This window comes from Trichosurus vulpecula, chromosome 9, assembly GCF_011100635.1.
Source record: "Trichosurus vulpecula isolate mTriVul1 chromosome 9, mTriVul1.pri, whole genome shotgun sequence".
Lineage (NCBI taxonomy): Eukaryota > Metazoa > Chordata > Mammalia > Diprotodontia > Phalangeridae > Trichosurus > Trichosurus vulpecula.
Genome location: NC_050581.1, coordinates 36,293,775 through 36,311,899, shown reverse-complemented (window position 1 = coordinate 36,311,899; position 18,125 = coordinate 36,293,775). Strand labels below are relative to the sequence as shown.

Sequence of the window (18,125 nt, the reverse complement as noted above, 5' to 3'; positions counted from 1 at the left end):
TAGTGAATTAGTTTTTGTGATCAGAATTAATTTTTGTGAATTTTCAGTGGAAGAATTTTGCAGTTATTCAACATTATCACATGAAATGAATCCATTTAGTGATTGACATTTCATCTTGTTGGTGTATGATAAAGACTACATCAATATAAGTTATACTTGGTAATTACTTTTCCTTTTAACTCTCAAGATTAATAGTTAAATATAAAACTATAACTTTTCAGTGAGTTGCTAGCTAAATTTTATGTACTAGCATAGTGTTATTTCTTAACCTTTTATTGGTGTACCACTGTAGATCTAACATGATCTTAATTTATATTTTTAATAAAAGCATAGAATCATTAAAATAAAAACACCTTTAACACATATAATGATCTTTCATGTTTTCTGAACAGGGAATATTCCTATGTTGAGAAATCAAATTGTATTTTCTTCCTGTGCCATCTTTTAGAGTTTTGCGTTCCTTTTTAAAGATGCATGGTGCAGCATGTTGGTACTGAATATGTGTAATAGTATATGTCTAGTCAAATCTGAAATTAGGGCTTCCTGGTTAGATACTTTTGAAAAATAAAAGGCATGAAGAAAGGTCTTTTTCACATGACTCTAGAAATTACTAATCTATTTAAAGATCCAGAGAGGTTTCGTTTTAAAATAAATTATAATAAAGCTTTTTTTTTGTTTTGTTTTGTTTTGGCATTACAGTTATTTCCAGATATACTACATTGTCACCTCACCCAGTGAGTTTGACACTATAACAAAGAAAAACAATTATATAGTGGTCTGACAGTGTATACAGCACTCTGCACCTATGATTACTCCTGTTCCAAAAGGAAATGCAAAATATGTTTAATTAGTTGTTCTTTAGGACCAACAATGGTCATTACAATTACTCAGCATTTGGTTTTCATTGACGTTATAGTAGTCATGTATTTATACTACATTCCTGGTTCTGTTTCACTTTGTATTCATTCTGACCAGTGATCCCATGCTTCTCTTACTTTCTTATATTCATCACATAGTATGAAGTATCTAGTTTGTTTCTAGATTTTTGCTACTACAAAAAAGTGCTCCTATAAATACTATATTTTGGTATACATGGAGCCTCTTCATTTATTCTTTATCTATTCATTCAATTTATTTATTTATGTATTGGTCTTTGACCAAAGTAGTCTCAGTGGGCCAAAACACATGAACAATTTAATGACTTTCCTTGAAAAATTAAAGTTTTCTGAAAAGGTTGGGCCAGTTTATAGCTACATCAACAATGTCTTAGTATGCCAGTTTTAAGACAGTCTCTCCAATATTCACTACTTCTGTCTTTGCCAGTTTGAAGGGTGTGAATTAATTCTTCCCAGTGCTAATCTCCTGTTACATCTTTTGAGAATGTGGAATTGACTCTAAAAGGCAAGGAAATGGATGGAAATTTTGTCCAAGTGAAGTTTTAAAATTATAATTTCCTGTACATTGCATGGAAGGCATGGAAACTAGTGTTAACACATTGTTATAGTAACAATCTTAATGGTCTCATTATATTTAATTTTCATATTTTTGAGATTATTTAAGAAAATTCCTTTTTTTCTTCAAGTACTCCTGTTAAATCTATATCTTCCTTACAGCTGTCAAAGAGATTTTCCTAAAGCATAGGTGTAACTGTGTCACCCCCTACTCAGTGAACTCCAGCAACTCCCTCCCTATAACTTCTAGGATTGGACATAAATTCATTTGTCATTTAAAGTTCCTCACTACTTAACTTTCTAGCCTTATTAAATAATGCTCCTCTTTATGCACTCTATATCCTAGCCAAAAGAGCCTTCATATTGTTCTTCATACACTGCATTCCATTCCCCATTTGTAGGAGGGGCAAGATGTGTGTTCCCAATCCTTTCTTATCTACCAATGTCCCTTAGCTCTAAAATTACTCTCTATCTCAAGTCTTCAGGATTTATCACTGATCCATAATTTAATTTGTACCTATTGGTTTATTGCTTTTTAAATTCTTAAATTACTTCCCATGCTCATTGAGGTGCCCCTAACTAGTTCTTCTATTCTTTCATAGCCCACACCATGTTTTCTATATACTTTCTATCTCATTATACTTACTACTCTAGTATTTTGCGTGCAGTAAGTACACAAATGAATTCTTTTAAACTGATTTAGGAAGGCAAAAGAAATCTGGGAAGAATATTAGACAACAGAGTGAGGATCCTGCAAGATTTCAACCAGCTAAACTAGTAAAACATTTTGAAGGGTGGGCAAGTAGAGAGTCCTGATAACATAAAAATGCCATCTTCTAATCAACAGTAGCTGTGAGTTGGACTATAAGGAAAGCTCAGTGCCACAGAACTGATGCTTTTGAGTTGTGGTACTGGAGAGGACTTGAGAGTTTCTTGGACAGCAAGGAGATCAAATCAGTCATACTTTAAGAAATTAACTCTCAACTATTCATTGGAAGGACAAATACTGAAGCTTAAGCTTAAGCTCATTAGAAAAGATCCTGATGCTGTGAAAAATTGAAGGCAGGAAGAGAAGGGGAAAGCAGAGGATGAGATGGATAGTGTCATGGAAGCAATGAATCTGAACTTGGACAGACTTTGGAAGACAGTAAAGAATAGAAGGATCTGATGTGCTGTGATCCAAGGAATCATGAAGAGTCAAACATGACTGAACAACAAATCAAGATTGGAAGCTCATCTATAATTGTTATCTGTATATAGATATATAATTAAGGCATTTAATTTCTATTATAGTAAATTTTATTGATATAAACCACATTAAACAAAAACTCTTTGAGCTCTTCAATAATTTTTATGTGAAAGAGTCCTGAGACCAGAATAACATGCTGTGGTCCTAGGTTTGGGAGAAGTTAGATGATTTGCCCAAGATCCCTCGGATAAATATGGAGTCCACTATTTGGCTGATGAGTGAAGGGGGCGGTGTGGTTAGGCAACAGTTCTTGCATAAAAAAAATTCTAGGTTTTTGGTAGTTCAGTATGAAACAACAGTGTGTCATGGCAGCAAAAATGGCTAACCCAATTTTAGGCTGTATTAGTGGAGGCAAAGTGTTCTGAAAGGTAGTCTGCTGATTTTAAACAACAAGAAAAACTATTTAGTTGCAGTCTGTATTATTGGGGAAAGGAATTATACCTGTACTCTCGCTGATAGGTAGCATCCCTAGATGAGGACACTTGCTCTACCAATGCAGGTCTTCATCTTCTCTGAAACTTATAGTCTTGCTTGTATGGAAGACACTGAAAGTTTGTGTCTTGCCCAGAGTTACATAGCAGAAGTGGGACTTGAACTCCCTAGGTCAGAGGCCATCTTTCCTCTACATCATGACCACCATATCTATGAAGTCCAGCAAATAATATGATATAACTCAGTGTGTGAGAGTGTGTGTGTGTGTGTTACTTTAAAGCATAGAAATCAATTTCTTAACAATAACCCTGTTGAGTAAGTGGCCTATGTATATGATTCTCATTTTACGGATAAGGAAACAATGTTGCAGAGAGAGGTGAAGTGACTAAGTGTGGAAGAGAAATTGGATTTATCCTGTTTGGGTGGGAATTTCAGACAGGAAGATTTAGGCTAGTTTCAGGGTGACACAGTGTCTAAATTGAGATTTAACCCAGCTCTTCTGATTCCAAGCTCACTGCTCTCTCTAGAGTGCTACACTTCAAATGCTAGTTTATTTATGGATAAATTGGAGTACTGTTGAGTTGCAGGTGCCACATTTTATGAAGGGCATTGATAAATTGGAGTATACCCGGAGAATAACTTCCAGGATAATGAAAGGACATGAGACTGGGCTATATAAACTTGAAGGAACTGGGAATATTTATCCTGGAAAAGGGAAGAATTGGTGGTGGAGACTTGATATCTACCTTTAAGTATCTGAATGGTGGTCATGTAGAAAAGAAATTGGATTTGTTCTGTTTGGGTGGGAATTTTAAGAGAAGAAGATTTCAGGGGAAAACTTCCTTGTTATTAGAACTTCTCAGTAGTACAGTGTGCTGCCTTAGGGATTTCTTCCCTTCACTGAACAATCTCAATTGGAGACTGGTGACTACTTGGTGATGATATATAGTGAGCATTCTGGTTCAAGCCCATGTTAAACTAGCTGTCCTTCGAAGTTAATCTGTTTCAATTCTGAGATTCTATGCCTCTAAAAACTATTTAATTCTGAACAGCAGCTTCTCCTACCTCTAACTTCTAGAATCTGAATAGTACCAGGAATGTTGACTATTGAAGGTAATACTGAATGGGGACTTTGTAAACATGCCCGTGCAATGTTAACTCTCAGATGTAGAATTTAACTTCTACCTCAGTTTGAGAATTTGAAAACATCAATGACTTCTAAAGGGAAAAAGCAGGCCTTGGGCCAACCTCTTATGTTTTCATAGAATCCAATTTGCTGTGGATTAGTCACTCACCTTAAGCATAAATATAATAATGTGTGGGATTTGGGTTACATTTCTTAAGAACTTTCTCCCCTTAACCCTACATGAAAGCGATCTCTCCTGCCTGTAATCTTTGTAATGCAGCAAGATACAGAGGAAAGAATACTTGACTACCTGTGTAACCAAAATGGAGTAGTGACTAGTTGAATATAACTAAAATGACTGAACAAAAACCTTGAGGCAAGTCACTAACTCTGTGAGCCTCTGTTTCCTCATTTGTATAATGAAGGGTGATCCATATGTGTGTGTGTACACACGTATACACACACACACAGATTATATATAGAGCGATTATATGTGTGTATGTATATATACATGTATATATATATACATGTGTTTATATATACATGTGTATATATATATATATATACACATAAAATATGATCCCTATGATTCCCTCCAACTCTAGATCTCTATCTTATGATCTTTTTATCCTAGTTTAAATTTTATTATCATTTATTGGTATATATGTTTCAAATATACCACTAGCCTGTCAGTTCCCTTAACATAGGCATTTAACTTCATCTTTTTAAATTCAGCACCCCATATTAATGTGTTACACATAATATGATAATTATCTGTTATATTTAACTGTATTTTCCTCATCAAATTAAAATCAACATTATTTTGTTTTGGGGTCTGAATTTTCTCCCTCCCATTTCTCTTCCCCTTTCATCCCTGCCCCATAATTGAGAAAACAGGAAAAATAAAACCCCTTACAAACATGTATAGTCAAGTCAAACAAATTCTTACATTGGCCATGTCCAGGAAAAAAAACAGCTCCAAAAGCCTTAATCTGCACTCTTAAGTACATCACCTCCCTATGTGGAGGTGTGTAGGGTGTTTCATCTGGAATTCCGTTGGGTCATTATGCTGATCAGAGTTGCTAAGTCTTTAAAAAATTAACTGTAGCCAGGCTGAGAATGCATTCTCTCAAGTATAATATATATATTATATTATTATACTATATATATTATACTATATGTTATATATACTATATAGTATAATATATAATATACCTTATATATTATACTCTCTAGTATGATATATAATATGTATATATATACATGTTATGATATATAATATAGTAAAGTATAGTATATATAATATGTATAACAAATGCGACTATCTCTTTATTAACGTATATTTTCCAAGATCTTGTGCTCAGGATTGGAGGGAGGCTAGATGTTTTTTTTCAGTGGTGGTCTTGGTGACTGCCCCAGTGCCAGCAATAGAAAATAATGAGGGATTTCAGTGGTCTACCAGGCAGTGATACAAAATAGAAAGCACTTCTAGAATGGTGTGGTTTAATTAAGTTGTACAGTGTGCCAACCTAAAACGTAATTATCCTAAAACTAACAGAGAGGAAAGGTGTCCTATGACAGCGATCTATACACAAATGGGTAAAGTGTTTGCTATATTAAGGGAAGAGGTATGCTTGACTCATTCTCAGATTAGGGTGGAAAGGTTAAGGGAAAGTTGTCAAAGGAGAACTCACAGAGAAAGCTGTGATTGGGAGTATGTGGAGGAACTTACTCCCAAAAGTAAACAAATATCACTTTTCTCCTTATCTCCACCCCGCCCCCCCCCCCAAAAAAAAACAATTACTGCACAGAACTCTTCCATCTGAACATTCTTTTGGCACTCCTCAAATGATTTGCAAATAAATGTGTAAAAATATATGTGTTTCCAAAAGTGTATGGCATATTCAAAAAAATGGATTTTCAGTTGAAAGCACCCATGTTCAAATCCTGGCTATGTTGCTACCCACATGGCTTTAGGTAAGTCGCTTCTCCCCTCTGAGATTATTTCTTCATTTTTAAAAAAGAAGGAGGTTGGACTAGATAATCTCTGAGGTTGTTTCCAGCTCTAAATTCTATGATCCTATGGTATTTTTCTAAATCTATCCTCAGATTAGCTGTAATCCTGAAAATCCATTGACACAAACATCCACATCCTCTTAAAGTGAATGTCAATTCCGGGGGAACATAGATGGATGTGAAAAAATGTAAATGTAGCCTTTTCCATATTTAAAAAGTTGTGAGGGGTTCCCAGGGTCAAGATTTTCTTTAACATGACAGAATATTGTGAATCTTTTAGGAGAATTTATGGAACCTATTTCTTAAGATGAAGAATGGATTTCCAGACAGTCTGATTAATGATTTTTTGGAGAGTGGTATGAAGTTGTAAAGAACTAGCTTTTTTAGAAAAATTGTAAGGGGAGCGAAGAGACAATAGAGACTTCATATAGTGTTGGGATTGGTGGAGCAGCCCAAGAGATTGATTGGCATTAGAAAATTGTAAACCAGGGCAGCTGTTGTTGTCTGTCTTTTCATTCTTGAAGAGGACCATGACATCAGGGAGGTGATGCCATGATGTGCAAGTGAATCAGATATAAGTGAAGGAGGGCTGTGCACAGTCACCACCCTCACTTTCTTCTCCAGAGCCACATGTGTCCAGTGGTGAGATATAGGTCAGAATGACTGGAGATGGCTCTGGGTGCAATGGGAGACCTTGGCTTTTTAAGCAATCACCTCCAAAAACAAAAACAGAAATTGTAAACTCCCTAATTGGATTTTAAGCTCCTTAATAAGAATTCTATGTCTTATTTGTCTCTGTATCCTCAGCCTCTTGGTTTCACAGAGTATAGAAGTATCACCAGCTCTTAACAGGCATAACAACATTGGAAAAAGGATTAAATTTATACTATATGACTCCAGAAGGCAAAGCTAGGACCAATGGGAGGCTGACTTCTGCTCAACATATTGTCTATAAATAGTACGTACTTGAATATTTGTCTTCTATAAACAAAACTAAAGAAGGGAGTGTTAAATGGGCTTCCATTTTGGTTAGGAGACATGGCAATTTTGAAGAGCTGTCCACTTCGTCAAAATGATATTCTGCCAGTATCTGTTTTCCATACTAGTTCTGTTCACATGCATTTTGAATGAATTAACGAAATCTTTGAACCTAATCATCATTCTGTTTTTTACCCCTTTGGTATAAATAATGGTAGTGGTAGTTATTTGGGGGAACATGTAATAGGTACTTTTTGTAGTGATCATATGCAGCCTCATTTTAAAATCTGAATCTTTATTATGTTAATTGTGTGGGGAATGAAAAAATTTTACTTCAAAACCAGTAATTACATAGGAGACTGCTTTGGTTTGTTAATGACTAGTTTACTGCAAGGAGGAGTGGGGAGCGAGTTTATGAAAAGAAACCTTGGGTCAGTGCCCTGAAACTGAGTGAGTAGTTGTCAGAATCACTCTCCTTTTTAAAAGGAGAGGAAGACCTCCAGCATGTTGGGTAGGTCCTCTCTGGGGGATTTATAGAAAAAAATGAATCAGAATGGGAAGGCATATGGTGTGATCTGCCTCCAGTGTAGGGGAGTCCCTCTATCCATTTCATCACCACCTCCCAACACATTCTTTACTTGAGCATGCCTCTTTATTTTCTGCCTGCACTGGGAAAATGCATTTCTCATTGAATACGTTTCACAGAAATGCCTCCAATTTGTCTAGTGATTATAATTAGTAATTCACCTAAATGCTAGCCTGAATTTCACCGAATCAGACTATGGCAATTAAACCAAAAAAAAAGGGAAAGAATTACGTTAAAAGGATTTGTGGTGGTTGAATAAAATGGCAAATATCACAGTTATTTCCATATCCTGTAATACTGAATGTTCTGATTATGTGCCATAACTATGCATGTGGGCACCATAATTCCCTAGTAGACTATAGACTGCTTGGGGTCAGGTAGAGTTAAATTTGTTTTTTAAAAAATATGCTATAAGTTGGAGTAGTTAGTCAGATTGTTTTCTCTTTTTTTACATGTATGATTTCTTAGAGCATTAGGAACCTCCTCTGCTATGTGTAAGGATGTGTTGATGTGTGACATGACAGGATTTGTAGGGTATGTAGGCCAATATTGTATTAGAATTACATAACAATGTGAAGTGGTAGAAACTGATGAAAAGACCTGGACCAAGGGACTTCCCTAACAGATGATTTCCAGCAGCAATGAAGACAGCTGAAGCTTTACATAGGATGTGGATCCATGCCGTTAAAAAGTTGGGAATTTTGAAAGGTTATGTGAGTTCTTTTTATATATCTAAGCTATCTACCCCTTTATTATACCCTTTTTTGGGGGGAGTAGATAAAAAGAAAAAGTCACAGGCACTTATTGCTTATTTTCATGTCCTTTTGGTAGCTTTCAATAACATTTTGAAACTTAGTTGATAATATTTTCGAATTCTTAAAAAAAATTATTGGATAATCCATGCATAAGAATCAAAAGCTGATGTTTTCAGTACATTGGTTTCACTGAGACTGAAAATGTTGTCCCGTGATAGCTTCTTCCTGTGTGTAGTTCAAACACTGCCATTTATGAAATGTTTGTTCATCATTGAGAATTTGCTTTTGATGGATATCAGTATTATTGTTTTCATTGAACTGTAGTAATATGAATTTTTCCATGCATATTTGTTACTAGAATATGAACATTCATTCACCTGTGTCTTTCTGTGTATACCAAACACACATACATAATTTATATATGTGTGTGTATATATATATATATATATATATATATATATATATATATATATATATATATATATATATATATATGTTCATCCACGTAAATATATGAGTGGTGATTTGAGGGTTGGGGATTCTGCTGTTCCCAATCCTAGTTCTTCATATTAAGAGTTAGAATATTTTCAGGGCCTTTTGTCCATTAATCTGTCATCATTGGTTAGTATCTCCTTCACTAGGAAGCAGCAGTATATTGTTAAAGGGCTTAGTATTTGTTAAGGGAAATAGAGGTCAATACAAATTTTCTGGTATTGCTTTACTGGTGATCTTCCAAGGTGACTTATATTCAATGTCATACTTCATACTGTATTTCAAATCTGTATAGAGTTGTCAAAGGAAATGAGTTAATCAAAAGCACATACGCATATAAATAGTGGTGCAGTGGGTTCAAATCCTACCTGAGACACTTATTAGCTCTGTGAGCAAGCCATTTCATTACTCTCAGACTCAGTTTCCTCATTTGTAGAATGAGGGGGTTGTAGCTTCCCTCAGTGGCCTCTAATGCTCCTTCCAGTTCCAAATCTGTGATCCCATACTTTTACACATTCCATACAATTCTTTCCTTCCCACACTTTCTCTTCTTCTTTCTCAATGTGTCCTATCAGAGAAGACACATTCATTTCTGGAAGAATGAGATTTTTTTTTCAGATTATTTTCCATCAATTCAGTTTATATCTTGTAGTTACCTAATTGTTTATTTTTTTGTTTGCCTCATTAGAATATAAGCTCCTTAAGGGAGCTTATTTTTTTTATTATGTTTATTATGTTTTTGCCTTTAATTATACCCCTGGTACTTAGCACAGTGTTTGGTATATAATAAGTGTTAGTAAGAGTGAGAGAGAGAGATATTCTTCCTGTAGTCCTGCATTTAAGTCTCTCCAAAACCCCTAAGCAGCTGGCCTGGCAACCAGACTCAGAATATTAATAGCAAATCTGTGACCTTCAGCCACAGATGCAGTTTTGCTAGATTCACAATAGAGATCAGATGTAGACTGTTGTGTGGTGTGATTTGAAGAACCTGGATTCTAGTCTTTGTTTGCTGCTGATAACTTCTGGGACCTTCAACAAAATTCTGAGTCAGAGTTTAGCAAATTTGACCTCTGAAATGAAGATTTTTACCTACTGCATATTCCAGAGGAGTGCTTGGAGAGATAAAAGATTATGAAAAGTTTTCTATTTCATAAGAGAGACAGATGCCATGTAAATTCAAGGCATAACGCTGACTGAGAAGTACAGTGTATGACAGTCTTCTCAGCCTGGTAAATCGTAGCTGTAGTAGCCTGAGAGCTGAAAGCAACTTCAGAAATAATCTATTTGGGCCCATTTATTTGACTGAGGAAGAAACAGGGGCAGATTGAAAATTCACTCCTTCCTCATCTCTTCTTGGAATCCTTGGCTTCCTTTGAGGCCAGCTCAGGTGCTACTCCTGCAACAGGTTCTTGATGATTCCCCCCAATTGTTGGTGTTAACTCTCTCTTCAAATTATCTCTGATTGATGCTGCTAGAGGGGACAGAATTTTTATTTGTGAATTCTTAGTGGGCCAGAGACAGTTAATATGAAGAATATAATTCTCAAAAGATGGGGCCTGTTTAGTTTTTGTACTTTTGACCTCAGCACCAAGCATACCTTTGAACATAGTAGACCTTAATCAATGTTTATTGAACTGAACTGAATTAGTTTTCCATTTAATCATTTCTGTCTCCCATTTACTAACTGAAAATTCAAGATAGTGATATTAGCCACATACCTGGCATGATAGTTTTGAGGAATAAATAATTTTTAAAGTATTTAATAAGGACCGTTGTGTTTAATTTTTTTGTTTGCCTAATATTTTCTTTTTGAAATTTCATAACTTATTAAATTGAATTCAAATTATGATTTATTTTTCCTCAAAGCTAGAAGGGGCTCAAATCTGAGCCCTTTTGTTATTATCATTATTTAAAATTATCGGTTCCTTTTATCTTTACATAATTTATTTCTGGATGTACCCCACCCAGTAGACTTTCCTTTGAAACAAAGGAAAACTGTTTAGCTAAGCCTGGGTATGAGAGTATATACTACATCCTTCATCTACAATGCTGACCATTCCCCTAGGTAAGGAGGGGAAACGGGCTTCTTTATTTCTTCTTGACCAGGATTGGTCAGAATGTTATTATGATTAACCAGTTACTGAGTTGTCATTTCCTTGCTCGAAAATCTCTCCAGTGGCACTCCTCATAAAATACAAACTCTCCTAGTATTTAAGACCCTTCTTACAGTTGGGGTGCATTGTCCAGAAAGAAGGTTTAGCTGAGATAGTGGAAACAGGAGTACCAAGCTTACAAAGTTAGAATTCTGTCTGTCTGGAGCTAGGGGGAGGGCTCTGGAAAACTTAAGGGGGCCTCCTTCAGTTGAACTGATTGAAGAATAAAGCTCCACTCATAGCTAGAGGAATCCTTTTTTATTTAAGTTTAAATTTTACTAACCACACTTATCATTTGTAAAATGTAGATGATAATACCTGTACTGCTTACTACATGGGATTTTGTGGAGATAAAGCATGGTGTAAATTTCTACTTTTATTTGAGAAGAAATCTTAATGGGCTAACAGGAGAAAAACCTGTAACCTTGGCTATCTCTTGTTCTCAAGTTGAACTAAGTCTTCCCTTGCCCCTTTCCTCCCCCTTGCCTTAGCTTTCCAATTGATCCCTGTGAATGATTTCCTTTCCTAGACCGCAATACTGGGCATCCCTGGATTGCTTTTCCTGGTTAGGAATACAGACTTGTAACACTGCCTGGGAATTACTCCATAACCAGCCAGCTCTCAAGCACCAAAGAACATTTCTCTCCTCCCTTCCCAGTCAAACGAATAGAGAAATGGCTGTCAATTGACTTGCTTTCATGCTAATTAAGTGATGCCTTTAGGCTCCAGGGCAAAATATCTATGTATTTCCTCATTGGATAAAAGTTTGGTTATCCCTGTTAGGGGGAATTAATCCTCTTTATGACAAATCGAATTTCAATTGCGCAGCTGTGAGCACAGGAATAATTAAAGGGCACTGAGATCTTATTATGGACGAGTCTTGGATTATAAATAGGCTTCCAAAACTGGGACTGTTTATTTTACCTTTGACCTCATTGTTTTCGAATATTATTGATTGTATGTGTGGTTTGCTTAATTTGGTTGGATGAAATGATAAAGAAGTCCAGAGGTGTCTTGCTGTTTATTTTTTAAAATAGTGATGATAGCTGACATTTTTATAATGCTTTAAGGTTCCCAAAGTCCTCGTTATCCATTGTCTCATTTGGACCTCGCTGCTTTTAGGGGCTGCTGTTATCCCCATTTTACTGAAAAAGGTGTCTCTGCCTCTGAGCACAGTTGGGTGAGTTGTACCCTTTCACCCAGCTGTGGGATGTGAATCCAGATAAATGGCCCTGAGTGCAGATATGTAATTTCCTCCAGAAATTACAGTAGAACTAGCCCTGGAATAATACAACCATTTTAGTAAGTTACTCCACACACTAATTAGCTAGGCAGATTAAAAAAAAAAAGAATTATACTAATTTAAATATCACTACATTATTTTATAAATATAACAGATTCTAATCAGAGATGAAATGGGTAAATGAGAGGTAATTCTTGTTTCTTTTTTAATTTAACTGGTTTCCTTCCCACAAACCCCACGCTGATCCCCTCTGTTTCTCTTTGCCTGCTTTAAGAAAGTATGTGCTTTGGCTTGATTTTGAAGCCTGTGTTTCCATTACCATGGTGCTTTGAAAAGTGAACAATGAAAAGCCTGCAGGCCTGAAAGGCACTGGGGGTGGGAAGAAGTCCTTATAGAAAATTCACCGTAAGTGCTTCTGGTCATTTAAAAATGTTTTGTCTTCTTTGAAGATCCATGGGGTAAGAGGGACTGACTGTGTTTTCTGGTGCTGAGAAGGGAATGGTTGTCATTTTTTCTATAAACAACCACACTGTTGCCACTCTGCTTCTACTCCTGTTTATTGTGGACACAGATCTCCCTTTGTCCGTCTGATTCAGGGAAGTGTAAAAGAGATTTCCTAATTACCACCATGAACTACTGAGTATCTGGGTTACTGGAAACCAGGGAGATAGCATGGATGAAAGAAATTGTTAACACTCTTTCTTCCAAAAATGCTTCTGTTCTATTTGTTTTCCCAGAACTGCTAACAAGCTATAAAGTTCAGGGTCATCTATTATTCTTACTTTTGGCCATTACCATTTCAGCTGAAGATGTCAAATTAACAAAGGAAATTATGAAATATGTGCAGTGGGGTGGGGGTAGGGAACTAAGGGAGTCTGGAAACCTGGGTTCTGATGACTTAGTGTTCAGGCTGTTAGTTCCTGTGTGACCTTGGGTATATAATTTAATCTTTCTGAGTTTCCATTTTCTTTTCTGCTTTTGAAGGCAGATGATCTTTTTGTTTGGAGGACATAGGTAGAAAAAGATAGAGACAACACTGATTTTGAAAAAACAACAAACAACTTAAAGGTTTTATTTACCCAAAGAATAGATTAACTAGTTTCTGGTTGTTGAGATTCTGTGAGTGTGTTTTGATGTGATTATGAACTCTCATTTCAGTCCCAGTATTTGTCCTGTTCTGCTTTCTGGCTAATTGGTTTTGTTTATTATATTATAGGCTCCAGGCATGGAAGAGCTGATATGGGAGCAGTATACTGTGACCTTGCAAAAAGTAAGTATGTTTTCTACCTTTCAAATGTTGAGAGAAGGAAGGGGGAAGGAAGCAAGCATTTATTAAGTACCTAATATACCAGGAACTGTGCTAAAAAATATTATCTTATTTGATCCTGGCAACAGCCCTGTGAGATAGGTGATATTATTCCCATTTTAGAGTTTAGGAAACTGAGGCAGACAGGTTCAGTGACTTGCCCAGGGTCACAGAGCTAGTAAGTATCTGAGGTCAGATATGAACTCAGGTTTTGGCTCCAGGCCCAGCTCTCTATCCATTGTGCCACCATGTTGGAATGTTGTTTTCAAAACTATAATATTAACTCTATTCATGTATATGTATGGTTTCAACAACAATAAACCAAACTCATAATTAATATTATTAAGAGTAGCAATGCATTGTAAGGACTTGCTAATACAAAAATTGCTATCAAGAAAGATAAATGCACAAGTTTTTGACAATTAAGTAAATGGAACATGAGATTAAATATTTTTGGCTTTCTAACAACAGAGTTTTGCATCATTTTTAGAGAGGCCCTCTAATGTATTCACTTCCCAGGAAGACTGGGTAAAACACAATTTAAATTTTTTGAGGGATATGTAGGAAAGGAGGGAACTTGGGAAAAGATACTCTACAGTATCTGCCAGCATCCCTCTTGCAGGTTCATAGGACATTCCTCAATGAGTTCTAAGTCCGAACTAAGTTAAAGAGTACTGACCAAGGAATCGAGAAATTTGGGTTCTAATGATAAAGAGATTTTAGATTTTTATAGTGTTTTGACTTTTGAATACATTGATTCCTTTTACCCTGACTGCCCCGTAAGCTAGGCAAAGCCGCAATTTTAGAAATGACAGAACTGAAGCTCAGAAAGCTTATGATTGACCCAGCATCTCATAGTCAGTAGCTGGAAGAGCTGGCTATAACCTGGGTTTTCCTGACTCTGGGTCCAGCATTTCTTTGCCTCCTGCAGCATGGCACTTACATACCAGGTTAGGCAATCAATCCGTTTGACTTCTTTCTGGGTCTTAAATTCTTCCTCTGTAAAATGAAGGGGCTAGATAATATAATTTAACTCTGATTTCTTATCTCTTGCTGAACTATGTTTCATCTTTTCATTCAGTTCACTCAGGACTTCAGTGAACTTCAAAAGCCTCCTTCTAGTGCTACAATTATATAATTCTCAATTGAGATTAAAATCAGTCAGGATCCTTATTTTTTTCCTACTCTATGATTCATTGCCTAATTTCTAATTTCTTTAGCATTGAATATATATAGTCTGTATACTCCATTATTTTGGACTTGTTTACATATTACCTAAGTAATTACATATTATTATTTTACATATTACAAGTATTACGTAAGTACTGTCACCTGCCTTTCCTTATCCCCCAAGCTGCTAGTGTTCCCCCATTGTCTTGTATCTACTTTATATACAGATTCATATATTTATCAATCTCTCTCTATAGATACATTGGTGTGTACGTGTGGGTATGCACACACAAAGGCAGCCTGGCATAATGAATGGCGTTGGGAATACCTGAGTCCAAATCCGACCTATGCCACATATTATGCGTGTGATCAGAACAGAAGCAAGTCACTGAATCTTTCATTGCCCCCAGGCAATAAATTGCAGGGCTGGTGCCGTCTGCATTAGTAGAGAAAATATCTCACCATCTGCTTCTTACAGCAATGAAGTCCCAGGTCCAGCTTATCCTCCATTTACTTTGTATAGTTAGGTACATGTATACTGTTTCACCTGATAGAATGTGAGTTCCTATTATATCCCTAATGAACAGCCTGGCACATAGAAAATGCTTAATTCTGTTTGATAAATTTTTCTCCAATAATGTGGCTTCCTTTCTAGTCATGGAGCTGTGAATTGGATATAGCGCTAAGTGCAATAAAGGACTGCTTTAAGGTTCATGCCTGCTGTTTTTCAGTATAAACCTCCCTGTGTTGTTTTATGTACCAGCCAGTCAGTCAAATCAATAGTCATATATTTGGTAATATGTTATTGTTCAGTCATTTTTTAGTCGTATCTGACTCTTCGTGACCCCATTTGGGGTTTTCTTGGCAAAGATACTGGAGTGGTTTGCCATTTTCTTCTCCAGCTTATTTTATAAGTGACAAGACTGTGGCAAACAAGATTAAGTGACTTGCCCAGGGTCACAGAACTAGTGAGTGTCTAAGGCCAGATTTGAATTTGGGAAGATGAGTCTCCTTGATTCTAAGCCCAGCGATCTATCCATTGTGCCACCTAGTGCTCCAAGCTGTTAGGGGAGGAAAAAAAACAACTTCGTATTATTATTAGTGGTTTGTGATCTGCTGGTTTTGAGTTCTCTTTAGTTGCTTTTTAGTTCCCTGAATTCAGTCTAACAAATACAAGAGAGTGCTCTTAATTTTTCTCTTTTCCTTTGGAGACAAGGTTTTCCATGTTGGATTGTGCCTAATCAAATATTATACTTAAAATATATTTTGAATGGCTAAATATCTAAGTAGAGGTCTGTGAATAATGGAATTGGAGTGAATTACAGATTTTGTCAGAGAGTTCTGGACACCTCACAGGTGTAATCAAATTTACATATACTTCCTACGTCTAAGAGGGTGGTTAAAAAGCTGTACTTCATTATATGTAGTTATTTTATAGGATTTCAAAAATAGATTTGTAATTTATAAGCTTAGTAATTTTTCTTTTGTATTTAGGAAATCAATTATCCTTGCCACTGTGTATTTAAATGGAAGCACTGTATAATTTTAAAGGTTGCAGAACGTCTATTTTATTGGTCTAAATGTAGCCTATATTTTTCTTCCCAATTTGGCTTGTATAAAATCTGAGTGTGACCAATAATCAGTTTTATTTTTTAGAATTTATATACATCTACACACATATATACATACATACATACATACATGTATGGATGTATACACACATATATTTCTTTCAAAGAGATCTAATTCTGGGAGGACAGAAGGTCAAGAATATCAAGGGAATCAATGGAAGAACAAAAAGAAGAAAAGCAGCCTACTAGTACCAAATCTCAAACTGTATTACAAAGCAATGATCATCAAAACCATCTGGTACTGTCTAAGAAATAGAGTAGTTGATTATTAGAATAAACACACAATATACAGAGTTGAATAACCACAGTACCTACTGTTTGATAAACCTAAAGATCCAAGATTTGGGGGTAAGAGCTCACTATTCATCAAAAACTGCTAGGAAAACTGGAAAGTATTCTGGAAGAAACTAGGCATAGACCAATATCTCAGATTATATACCAAGATAAGGTCAAAATGGGTTCATGATTTAGATATAAAGTGTCATATAAATAAATTAGGGGACCATGGAAAAAATTACCTGTGATGTCTATGGGTAAGAGATGATTTTATGACCAAATGAGACCATGAGGTAAAAGAGATAATCTTAACTACATGAAATTAAAAAGGTTTTGGATGAATGAAAACAGTGCAGCCAAAATTAGAAAAGCAAGGAACTGGGAAACAAATTCTATGGCAGACTTCTCTGATAAAGGTCTAACTTCTCAAATACTTAGAGAACAGAGACAGATTTATTTTAAAAAAGATGAGCCATTCCCCAATTGATAAATGATTAAAGGATATGAACAGGCAGTTTTCAGAAGAAGAAATCAAAGTTATCAACAATCACATGAAAAATGCTTTAAATCAGTAATAATTAGAGAAATGCAATTTAAAACAACTGAGGTACCACCTCACACCTATCACATTGGCTAACATGACAAAAAAGGGAAATAACAAGTGCTGGATGGGATGTGGAAAAAATGGTACGTTAATTCACTGTTGGAGTTGTGAACTGATCCAATCATTCTGGAAAAATATTTGAACTATGCTCAAAGGTCTATAAAACTGTGCATACCCTTTGACCCAGCAATACCACTACCCCAAAGAGATCAAAGTAGCAGCTTTTTTTGTGGTGGCAAAGAATTGGAAATGGAGGGGATGCCCATCATTTGGTGAATGGCTGAACAAATTGTGGTATATGATTGTGATAGAATACTATTGTGCTATAAGAAATGATGAGGCAGATGGCTTCAGAAATACCTGGGAAGATTTATACCAGCCGATGTGAAGTAAAATGAGCAGAACCAGGAGAACATTGTACACAGTGATAGCAATATTGTAATGATGATCAGCTGTAAAAAAGAGCTACTCTGACCAATACAATGAGCCACAACAATTCCAAAAGACTACTGATGAAAAATGCTCTCTGCCTCCAGAGAGAAAACTAATGAACTCTGAAGATTGAAGCATATTTTTTTCACATTACTTTTCTTGCTTTTTTCAACATGGCTAATATGGAAATCTGTTGCATGATATCACTTGTAAATGGGTGTCATT

General features: G+C 35.8%; 1 protein-coding gene across 4 annotated transcripts in view; it reads left to right on the top strand.

The window, feature by feature from the left end:
* TJP2 (tight junction protein 2) overlaps nucleotides 1-18,125 on the top strand; it is a 128,079-nt gene that overhangs the window by 61,566 nt on the left and 48,388 nt on the right. For 3 of the 4 annotated variants that reach the window (XM_036737825.1, XM_036737824.1, XM_036737827.1), the window contains exon 2: nucleotides 13,698-13,751. In XM_036737825.1, the coding sequence (XP_036593720.1) occupies nucleotides 13,707-13,751 (45 nt within the window). In that variant the 5' untranslated portion in view covers nucleotides 13,698-13,706. Of the gene's footprint in view, nucleotides 1-13,582; nucleotides 13,601-13,697; nucleotides 13,752-18,125 lie in introns of those variants that run through there. The other variant, XM_036737826.1, reaches the window with a different exon arrangement.